Raw genomic sequence first — 12,050 nt, 5'->3', positions numbered from 1 at the left:
TGTGACACAGCAAACAGGCCAAGGTCCTCCACCGGATCAGAGCCGCCCTATGTTAGAGAACAAGACCGCTCTGGTTACTTGATGCAAACGAAGACACGGAGTAGAAAAAAACTCCTCCACGGGGTCAAATCAAAACCTACAGTCATGCTGACAAAGGCCAGTTCGGAATGCGTTTGACCGAACCAAACAGCATAGGGCTGGGGACAGAAATAATAAATACAGCCATGAAAGTTATTCAAAAGAGACATTTAATGGCCTCGAACTTCAACATGAGATACATTTAACTCTGTAGTTCAGCGCGCTGCTGTGTTACAATAACAGTGGGTCTCACCACACTAAAGAGTGCCACAACATTAATGTCTAAAATGATATATACTTTATAACAATACAACTTAAGGGCTCAGTGTGTTACAAAAGTACTAAACAGCATGTTTCAACAATGCTAATGGCAATCTCCATTCTCTCCACAATCCAGTGCATTTGTGAGTGTTTGTGTGTTAAGCCTGAGTGATGATGTGTTGCAGTCTCTCTCAGAGGCCCTGCGTGTCTCTGTACAATAGTCCTGGTGTGGCTGGGACTCTGATCCCCGTAGTGTTCTCTCATAATAAACACACACAGATACATTCCTCTGTTCTCCAGTGCTGGATTAATCCGTAAAGCCCAGGCCATACCTCAGGATTTACCTCAGGATTTAACTAATCTGCTGAGTTATGTGTCACTTCCAGGACCAAACAGCTGATCGCTTTGTTTTCTAAATGCAGGGCTCCCATCAAACCCACACCGTCCATCTTTTAACTTCCGTCTGCGATGCTGTGTCAGAACTGACTCTCAGACATCTTCGAATCCTTCCCGTTGCTGGCTGCCGTGTGTGTGTTTCTGGGGAGAGTGTGTGCGGCGTCCTGCGTCTCGGTGTCGCTGCGAGGGATGCTCTCAGGCCGGGAGCCGGACCCTTTGCCTCCCATGGTCAGGCTTTTCTGGAAGCTCTCCGAGGTGAAGTAGTAGACCACGGGGTCCAGGCAGCAGTTGAGGCAGGCCAGGCACAGAGTGATGGGGTAAAGAGTTCGGGCGAAGCGCTCTACAGCGCAGTTAGCCAGGGCCTGGGTCCGCACCAGGGCGTACAGGAAGAGGATGGAGTTATAAGGGACGAAGCAGATGATGAAGATGCCCAGATGGACCAAAATCATCCGCAGGACACGTTTCTTGCTGTTACAGCCGCGGCCAACAGTCATCGGACGCCGAAGTGTCCGCAGAACAAGCGAGGAACATACCAAGTTGGCCAGGAGGGGAAGAAGGAAGCCCACAATCTGGGAATTAAAGAAGAAACTTAACTTAAAAATAGAAAAACATTAAAGCTTTGTCTCTGGTTAGCTTAATAGAGAAAGTGTATAAATGCATAAATCCTTCAGCGGACAATTGAAACTTTCAAGTTGTCCGTTTTTTGGCCATGAACGGTGACCAAAATCATATTTGTGTTTTTTTTTTCAGAAACGTACATAGACAGTTACTTAACAGCCACACACAAGCAGCTGTTGGTGGGTAACCACATTTTTACCGTTGCAATGCTAGGGTAGATGCAAATGTAAACATATTTGTGTTAAGGGTCTGCTGGAGAATAAATATATTATCATGAATTGAATCAGAATGTTTAAATAAAGGAAAGGTTTAAAAAAATGTGTGCATGCTGTCTCAATTAACTGGAAAGAAAGAAAATCAGCTGGTCAAACTTAAAAAAATCAGGAATCAGGATATTGCCATTGGTGCATCTCTCGTGTTTATGGTATTATGTCTGACTTTCGGGGACTCACCTCGATGAAGATGGTGATTTTGGACAGGTATGTCTTCCAGGTGCTCTTGGAGAAGCCCTCGAAGCAGGTGGTGGCTTTGTTGTTGCTGTTAATGGTGGAGAAGAAGGTCACCGATATTCCTCCTCCGACGATGGTGAGCCACACGCCGGCACACACCAGCGCTGCGTTCCTGCGCGTGCGGATGGAGCGCGAGCGGAAAGGGTAGACGATTGCCAGGAAGCGGTCCACGCTGATGCAGGTGAGGAAGAGCATGCTGCCGTAGATATTAGTGATGAAGGCCGTTCCTGATACCTTACACAGTCCATCTCCAAAGGGCCAATGGCGGTTAACATTGTAGAAGACCTTGAATGGCAACGTGAAGACAAACACTAAGTCGGATAATGCTAAATTAGTCATAAACATGGTGGTCTCGTTACTCATCTTCATCCGGAAGCAGAACACAAAGAGGGCGGCACAGTTGGTGATTAGGCCCAAGACAAAGACCACACTGTAGACCACCGAGTACAAGTTGTACTTGAAGGAGTCGTCAATGCCGCAGTCCTCCATTCCGGTCTCATTGAGCACCAGGCTAGCCATGGTGACAGCTTCGACAGAGAGGGGGGCTCCAGAGAAAAGTGGTACACCAAAGGTGTCAGGAAAGGGGCCGGTCGAGGTGGATATGTGGGGACGGGGTGTCAGCAGGGGCTCCACCAGACAAGTCTCCTCCAAGTCATGGCGGACATTCAGACACACAAACAGAGGCAGAGACAGTCAGGATGCAGGACTGCAGGGCCGCTCAGTCATCCTGTGGAGAGAAGAGGAAAACACACGGTCACTTCCTCACTATAAAAGTTTCAGACACGAGAAGTAAACAAGTCCATAAGACGAAGCATATGGTGTATGTGTAAGCCTTTAGCCACTAAGGAAAATACATAGTGTATTTAGATGTGTCAGATTTATACCGTGTTATTCAACAGTGTGAATTTTAAATGATTGAATCGTGAATGTACAATTATGTTCGAGCCAGAGTTTTAGGATAAATGGACAATCTGCAATTCTCATAAACTTACCAACTGGAGGGCTATTTTCTGCATAAGCTATGCTTTCTGACCTCCTGCTTCTGCTAATATTGTTTTCAATTGTCTGTTTCATTGATTGACTGTATACATATTGAATTGAATTAGTCGAATACAAAAAATAATTTTGACCAATTACAACATTAGTATGGCATACAATCAAATGCATTTAGAAAGAATCATTTAGATTGTATGCCATACACATTTTGGTATATATTTTGGTCAAAATTATTCAAATGTTTTATTCGACAAATCAATTCAATATTAATACAGACAATCAATGGAGCAGACAATCGAAAACACAATTTGTAGAAGCGGGAGGGCATTTGGTAAGAATACAAACATATTATAGATGCTTGATATTATATAAAGAGTCCATTTCAAGTGTTGGTATGCCTGTAGCATTCAGTTTATTTGCATGTTTGTCAGTGTGCCTTTGCAGTGCATGTGTTATCCGTCAGTATAAATAAAGTGTTATCCGTCATCAGGGCTCTCGTTCACAGGGCAGTGTGGCATGCAGCACTCAGGCTGTCATCACAACTGTGAGAGGTAACTGCTTACAGATACAGAAAGTGTACTGTAAGTGAGGAGGTCAAATCAGCAGCAGCATTCAGCATTCATGAGCCGGTGTTAAAGAGCCCAGTTATAAAATTCACTCCAAACCGCTATAACGGCTAAGCTCCAACTGGATGAAGTAAATAAGTCAGTATGCTGGACTGTTAGACGCTCAAGATTTGTCAACGGGGGGGCGGGTGAAGGAGGCGCTCGTGAATTGTTGTTACGGAAACAGAGGGGGTTTAGGTTGCCATAAGGCTTTTGACGGTCTTATTATAGGCTACATCCATTGGTTGGTTTTGTGGCACATTTGCAACGCTGTGCCAACTTGGGCAAGCACGCAGGTAAACTTGAGGAGCGCACACAGGGTGGAGAGGTGGAGTGAGGTTGAGCGATGGAGAGAAAGGGAGAGAGAGAGAGATTGAGCGAGGCAGAGAGCGTGTGCAGCGGTCTGCTTGCGCACAGAGCAGGAGTTTGTGAGAGAGCCGGCTTGAGAGTCAATTTCTCTTCAAAATATAATTGATTGCCAGCCTCCCTTGTCCCTGGCTGGCTTGCTAGCTCGTTGGTAACGTAACTGATTTCTTCCAATTTGCCTGCATCTGGCGCTGAGTTGCCATATTCCTTTTGTGAACCACTTCCTGATATCCATTGTTGCAGATAAATATAAATGATAATAGCCAAACTAACCTAGCAAGAGTAAACTGACAGGCTGTTGTGTCGCATCTCACTCAAAAACCCACACGACTCAACCCAGCGAAAAACCAGTTTCATTCTGAATTTCATAGCAAAATAAAAAAATTATATTAAACTAATCTTTCAACATAGTTTAAAATACATATTAGGACAAAGCCCTACAAATAACAACAATAAACATAATAATAAAACAATTAAAATGTTGTATTCAGCCCTGATTAAAACAGCGGGCCCAAATCCTGGATGGGCGGGCCCGGCCAATGACGCCGGGTCTGTACTAGAATAGATTTATATTGTGCAATTTTCTAAACTCACATTGGTTTCTCATACAGCATCTCTGTATAGCAGAGGTGCCCAGTACGTCGACCGCGGGCGACCGGTCGACCGCGGGGGCAATGCTGGTAGATCGCGAGTCATTCATAAAAAAAAAATCCTGTTCCGTTAAAATAGACAAAACAGGTTTTGATCTCTCCTCCCTTGGCCTCCCTGCCACTTAATTCAGGAGTTTACTTGATTGACAGAAAAAGCGACCTATCGCTTTCCAGTCTGTTAACCCAGAATGCAAAGCGATACAAAATCTGTCAAGTCCAAATGAGTGCGGGACCGAGCAAGAAGCTAAAGACAAACCACTTCCACACAGAATGGGAGGAAGAATATTTAGTTGTGATTCACATTCAAAGGTTATTTGTAAAGCAAGCGTCGCTCTGCCCAAGAAAGGTAACGTGGAGAGGCATTATCGGAGTGTTCACAAGGCATATGACAGCGACTTCCCTCCGAGTAGCGAGTTGAGAAAGAGAAAGGTCTGTATTATTGCTACACAAACATTATCTCGCAATCTTAGTGTCGCCAACTCGTTTCTAACATGCACAAAGACAAACAAATGTCGGTGTATTTTCGATATTTCCAATCGAGACGAGATCTCTCTCTCTCCCGTCTGTGCGCGAGGGGGCGGGGCAGTTTACACACACGCGGCTGCTACAAGCAGCAACACACGGCGGGGATGGCGGAGAGAAGCGATCCAAGTGTGTGGTTAAATGTTACCCGTCTTGAGGAGGACAATGCTCCTTGCCAAGAGAGAGTTCAGCATGTGAGGGCGGGAACACGAGCAATGTGTCTAAACATTTAGCAAAAGCGCTCCACATCCAGACGGAGGAATGCACCGGGTTCCACTGTCTTTCTAGTAGCTCTGTAGCCCCGTCCACGAGTAACGTTTCCCCGTCAGGTCTTATGTATGCTAGCAGCACCACGGAGTTAACTCATGATACAAACATGGGTTAATGATTAGAGGAAACTCAGTTACTCTTTATTTTGTTAAAGTTTCAGCTATTCTGTTCACAGTTCTGTCATCACATTATTTAATACCATTTGTTAAAACATTGTTGTTTCTTTTGATGTGAAATATTATTTATTTAATTTAAATAAAAAGCAATGTTAGTTTTGTTCACAATTTGTTAATTTAATAATATATGTATTTTTGAATCAAGTATTAATCTTTATTGTCTTCATTGATAGTTTCCACATGCCTAAAACAACCTCAAGCTAAATCTAAAAGTTGATGGCTAAACAAGAGCGTTTGAGAAATTGTGCAAGGCATACAGTAATAGTCCGAATAGTCGATTAGTCGTTTCATTAATCGATAGATTAATCGATTATCAAATGAGTCGTTTGTTGCAGCCCTATTATCCCATGTATAAATAAAACGTGTTATTCAGCAACCCTTGCAATTTGGGATTTTATTTTTGGTTGGTAGACCTCGGTGAGCTGGTCATTTCAAAAGTAGCTCACCAGCCCAAAAAGTGTGGGCACCCCTGCTGTATAGTATGTGTATTCACTCTGTCCTAAATGGCTTGTTGGAGCTCCTGCCCCCCCCCCCCCCTCCCTGTGAGCCCACTGTGCTCTGATTGGTCAGCTCGCCCACTCTGCTCCGCTTTCACACCGCTTTCACACCACTAAGTGCCGGCACTTAGCGCCCGGCACTTAGTACCCCCATGGAACTAAGTACAGATCGCGTTCACACCGGAATAAGTTCCCTGAGGGAAGATTACGCAAATGAAGCCGCTGTAGTCACTTCTTCTTCTTCTGCTTTGGGTTTACTGGCAGGCCGCAAACCACTTCACGGCGTATACTGCCACCCGACGTCCCCGGCCGGAAGTCCCCGGAGTTGGGGACTGGCTTCAGTAGAAGCTGCTGCTACTGAAGCCTTCCGAGTAAATCGCCAGAACACCGACACCTCCATGTTTTTTTTTGTGTTGCCATAAGTTATTCTCTCTCCGTTGGTGCGCGGGGCTAATGCTAATGCTAATAATGCTAATGCCAGCAAATACAATGGCGGCTTCACAAAACTTTTCAGAGTTTTAGGGGGCGTGGTTTGCAATTCTCCCAGCCAATCGAAATTGGTAATTTTTTCTCCCCAGGATAGTACCACCTCTCTAGCAGGCACTAACAATGGGGGTAAAAGTTCTCGGAACTAAGTACTCGTTTTGGTGTGAACGCAAAATTCCAGGCACTAACGGAACTAAACGGGGAAAAGTAAGGGGAAAAGTGCTCCGTTGTGAACGCGCCTAATGGGTCCATTTGGGTATGGTCACGTCACTGTACCAGGAAGAAAAAGAGAAATCTCCAACGAGGCGTTCTGGGGCAGCACCAGAGTTCCCGTTAGCCGGTAATTACCGGACTATGACCGGTAAAATATGCTGAAGACCGGCAAATCTAAATCTCTCCGGTCAAAGTGTCCGGTCAAAATAATTTCCCCTTAGCGCATTACTGCATCAGTTGCGCAACTTGCGCCACTTATGTGACAGACAAGAATAGTCAATTCTAATGTCTAATGTCCTGTATGGGTTGATTGTGCGTTGATCTGTTGGTAATGCCTCGGGGTACCGGTGGGCATGTAAACAAATGCATAATGCTGCGCTATACTTTGCGGCCTCACCCGGTTGCATAGCGAATCTTATTGTTTAGGTGTCTTTTAATAAGCAGGTAGTCCTATCATTAGCTAGAACTAGCTAGATCTGATCGATATGGACATAAACGCGACGAGTAAAGTCTAATCTGACGGGAGAGAGAGATCAGCTGCTGCTGACGAGTCGACACGCAGCTCTGCATAATCACATGCAGCGGTGAGCGGAACAAAACACACACTTCAGGTTAGAATATCACACATAGCTATTTTAATGACCTCTCAAACTACCTGAACTAGTTATAGATATGTTTAGTTTTACTGTCGGGTCACTCATTACTGATCTGCGAGCTGCATGATACTGAAGGGCTGTCAGGAGAGGGAGAGAGCGCTCCGTTTATTATTCCCGTGTTATTGTAAATTCCTGTACACTTTTGAATAGTTAATCTACTAGAATTAGTTTGTTTAATATCGAATCATATCAATTTGTTTTAAAGCTCAATAAATAACAAAGAAGACCTTTGACAGGAACTTTTCAAATGTTGTCCGGAAGATTTAAACTTTAACGGACATGTTGACCGGCGAAAAAATATTCTAACGGGAACTCTGGGCAGCACAGACAGGTATTTTCTGTGTTAGAGTTTTACTCGCTACAGGGTGTACTTTGAGGGTTTGTGACTTTGCAGACCGTTTACATGCAGAAAAACCTTCATAACACACAAGGGGACGGGTAACCGGAAAAGCATGACCTTTAACATGTCCAAAAGCGACCCAAGTTATATTTCTTTTTAAGGTGTGCATTTAGATAATCCCTAATGTTTGTCAATAAATTGCTAATTTTAATCAAGCTAATGACATTTGGTTGTCTGTAATAGCTACGGATCCCCTGATATTGTATTGGTTATCTTCTAAAAGCTGCCAACTGATTTGTATCAAGTTTTAGACTTTAGATTTTTACAATTCACTTTTAGAACTTGGTCATTTTTAACTATATATTAATGTGACATCATCAGATGTCTGGATCATACGTTTTCTGTGAAAAAAAGGCTTACATTTTTTTTGCAGCAACCAAACAGCATCGTGGAAACCCATTATTTCTAACAGGAAACTCCTTTATTAAGTGTTTTTACTGCTTTAAATTCCCTGGTCAGTTTGTTTTGTGAAGACAAATTCTGCTCCCATTAAAAACCTCCTGAATAATAATGGAATTCTGATTAGGAGTAGCCAGGGGTTAAATTGGGCCGGGGCTGTCCGGGGCTCAGCACATTGGACGATGCTCTGACGTCATCACCCTCGAACATTTGTTTTATGTTTACAAAAAACTATATATATGTTCAAACTTTAGGGTCGATATGTGTTGACTTTACTTTAAAATAGCAGATCTCTCTGACATTTCGGCTTAGTGAACGTGTGTCTCTGCTCCGATCAGGAGCTGCAGCTCCTTGGTACAGAGGACCGTCGTCGTACCCAACCCGTCCTGTAACACGGAGCCCGTTTCCTAAACCATGCTAAATGTGTGCATAAAGCTGAGTTATGATCGCTCATAATTAAATAGTTTACAGTGAGATTTACCCAGATACTTTTGGCCATACTCGCGCAGCCCTATGAATTGAGATTTCCACACAACTGTTCTTTAACAAGTGTGCAGAGCAATGTAGATTTAAAATAGCAATTTAAAGGTTGGATATTTGTAAAAATATGATATATTAATAACTTAAGATGTAAATACCTTTATTTGTATTGTGTGATTTGGTAGCATCAATGTGTGCATTTGATACAGATAATGGAGCGGTTACTTTAGGGCCTCATACAGTATAGCCCTTAAATATAATCAAATAATGAGATCCTCAACAACCCCCCCCCCCCCCCCCTCGAACCTCCACACAGAGCCCCCCCACATATCAAATCCCAATTTAACCCCTGGGAGGAGCTGACTGCATGGATGGCAACGATGGAAAAGTCAACCACTCCCATGATCCAAGGCTACTTAAAGAAAACGCCAAACTACTCTTTTGTTACGTGTCAACTTTTAGACCCCTAGTGGCAGAAAATGACATATTGTGCATTTATTAAATGATTCAGCCAAAACAGAAGCAGAGGACATTTCCTATTTGGCATCACCTCTCTTTCCCTCTATCTCAAAAGGAAACTCCACCACTTCTACATGTATGTCACTCCAAACTGGAAAAAATCTCAAGTTTTTATCAAGGTTTTCCTATTTCCATTTAATTAGCCTTGTTTAAAAAGTGAAGATGAACAGTGTGAAGACTGTCTGTGAACCTGGCAGGGAGAGGGTTTTATTAAAGACCGTCGAGGAAATCCAGCATTTTTGGACCTCCGTTAAAGTAAAAAAAACTGAGGACATCTCTGCCTCTGGTGCATTGATTTTGACCATTATTTTATCTTTCTTTAAGAATCTCTCCCCCAATTCCTCTAACTTTATGGGACTGCCATTCCAAATCCCCTACAGCACCCGATTTAACTAGCTGGCCTTATCTTGTGTTACGCAACACAACTTAAGCAGCAGTGGAGGTGGTCAGCCTTTTGGGATCCTGTGTAAAAAACCCTGAGTGTGTCTGGAAAGATTCACTTTATCGGCCTTTTCATCATACACACACACGCAGACACACACACACAAAGGCAACAGTGTGAGTGTAAGCAGTCCATCAGCGCTGTCCTGTGCCAGCTGCAGTGTGACATCTTTACTGCGTTTTCACACGCCTCCCAGAAAGAATCCTCACAATACCCTCACTGTACCCTTTTGCACCAAACACACACTTACATGTGCACGAGTCTACCCCACGTGCGCACACAAGCAGGCAAACACTTACATGTGCCAGTCCACACACACACAAACACACTAACTGTAGGGTTCTGTGTACCGTGGCTCGGTCCCAGGACCTCTGACAGTGAGGGCTTCATATTCAGCTGATGTTGTTCCTGCAGGGAGCCAAGTCTATACAACTCTGACTCTGGCTGCTATACAGTGGAAGTGAAAGGAAACAAGAGCCATTTCTATTACAGACGAGTAGCAGAGACACATTTGAGGCATGTTTTGGATTTCTAAGAGCCCTGCTGAGGGAATTCAGACCTGAGTGTGTGTATGGATTTCATATACAGGTCATGGACAGCTGCACAGTTAAAAGGTCGGCCGTGGCAGTGACAGAAACAAGCCTCCGGGACCCGCTGGTCCTAACGGATCGAGTTCAGGCTCAGCTCGCATCCAGCTGTTCCTTTCTCTCACATGCTAGGAGGAAGAGGAGGGCAGAGAGAGGAGGGTGGAGGACAAGCAGAACATCTTAACTGCATTCAGCCAGTATGGAGTTAGTGTTCAGAGTGTGTGTTCAATCAGAAAGGTCTTGTAAGAATTGTGTTTCAAGTTACATCACACTCCACCAATATCATGATTACATGAATACGAAGTCCTCCAAGTGCTACTTTATAAGGTTGCTAAATATTTGAATCTTATTGGAGCTGAAACTGCTGGTTATTAACTACGTTTCTTAAATAAATGGAAAAAATTGAGGCCAACTGCAATTTAGTGACTGAATAAAACGATGTAGATTTAGTTAGGCTACATAAATGAAGTACAGCACTTCAGAACATTTTATGTAACTGTAAACTTTTAGTTCACTACATGTTGGTGCTTGAGTCAGATAAGAGATTAGTCAATGGACAGAAAATATATCGCCAACTGTTTTGACATTAATTGAAGGAAAAATGAGTCTTTAATCAGTCTTTAAAATATAGAGATGTCCTCTTTTTCTGTGTTTTATATCATATTAAAGTGAATATCTTTGGGCTTTGGACCAACAAAACATTTAAATACATCAACTTGGACTTGGAGAAACTGGGATGCACATTTAAAAAGTTGTCTTGCTTTATGTAGACCAAACTATTACAAGAGAAAATAATCTACGGATTAAACATTAAACACCTAGACATTGATGCGTCACTCATAATTATAACATTATTATGAAATGTTTCATTCTGCATGCTAAATGCTTTAACTTTAACTATAATGTTGATGCTAATACTTATGTAGCCTACTTTTACTTTAGTAGCAATTTTCAAGGATATGATAACTTTCCACCACTGCTGTAATTCAGAGTGATATTTGCTTGAGCCTATACTGAAACGTGTTGTTCTATGCATCTGAAAACACTTGAGTTAAACCGTATGACACACATACAATCTAAATTACAATTTTACAACGTTAAATTATTCGGAAAACAGTTGATGAAAGCTCTTGAAAGGGCTGTGCATAGACCATAATGTGTGTAGTGTATTGCATTAGCATGTATTGAAGCTAGTTTGTGTAAAGTTCAAAGACCTGTCACACACAGTACATCTGAGCTCTTTGCAGTCTGTAGCTGCTTTTTGTCAGCTCGTTACAACTGCTGTAATTCAATTGTGTTGCTATTTCTTTTATCTACACAACAGCTATTGTTTTTGTGTTCAACTAAAGACAACACATATTTTTCAACTCTACACAGACAGTATTTGTGCGGACTTACTGGCAGCGGAGTGGATGGTGACAGCTCACCTCAGCTGTCAAAAGAGAAACTCCATACTTTCCCCTCTCAAATGTTGTGGTGCTGCTCAATGTTTTAGTTTCCAGCTGTCCCAAACAAACACCAAGGAGTCACGAAACCAATGTTAAGCTAGTTAACGTAGCAAAACTCTTGAGTTGTTCAATTAATCCTCACGACCTCTCTCCGTCCGTCCGCCTGAAATGAGGGCAGCATCTCAGAGTGGAGCAGCTCGCACGGCCACAGGAAACGAGACAATAGCACCTCGGCTGCGCAGTGGGGGGGGGGGGGGGGGGACAAGGAGGGAAGGACATAGGGGGAGAGAGGGAGGGAGGGGGGACACAGGATGGTGCCATCAACTGGAGCTCAGATAATCAAACTTTTATTTTATAATACAAACCTTAGCCTTTTTTCTGAAACACTGAAACAAATGAAACGTTGAATTTAGATAAATGAATGCAGTATATTATAGGGATCTGGTACTTGTTCAGCCTTGAAGTGTTCTAAACAC

The 12,050-nt window shown here is 43.1% G+C and overlaps 1 protein-coding gene across 1 annotated transcript; it reads right to left on the bottom strand.

The window, feature by feature from the left end:
* Positions 1-225: 225 nt before the first annotated feature.
* Positions 226-11,778, bottom strand: lpar4 (lysophosphatidic acid receptor 4). The gene is made up of 3 exons (XM_034223195.1): positions 11,525-11,778; positions 1,806-2,589; positions 226-1,304 (listed from the first exon to the last, which is right to left on the bottom strand). Exons 2-3 carry the CDS (start codon positions 2,379-2,381, stop codon positions 816-818), a joined length of 1,065 nt encoding a protein of 354 aa, XP_034079086.1. The 5' UTR covers positions 2,382-2,589; positions 11,525-11,778; the 3' UTR covers positions 226-815.
* Positions 11,779-12,050: the final 272 nt, after the last annotated feature.

Source organism: Gymnodraco acuticeps, unplaced genomic scaffold (assembly GCF_902827175.1).
Source record: "Gymnodraco acuticeps unplaced genomic scaffold, fGymAcu1.1, whole genome shotgun sequence".
NCBI lineage: Eukaryota > Metazoa > Chordata > Actinopteri > Perciformes > Bathydraconidae > Gymnodraco > Gymnodraco acuticeps.
Note: the sequence above shows the minus strand (reverse complement) of the source record. Positions and strands in the feature narration are given on the sequence as shown.

What these genes read in the sequence shown, in the direction of transcription:
- lpar4 (XM_034223195.1), bottom strand. Translation starts at nt 2,381, where the DNA reads ATGGCTAGCCTGGTGCTCAATGAGACCGGAATGGAGGACTGCGGCATT. An exon ending in AAATCACCATCTTCATCGAG is followed by an intron (nt 1,305 to 1,805) that starts GTGAGTCCCCGA and finishes TTTAATTCCCAG; the next exon opens with ATTGTGGGCTTCCTTCTTCC.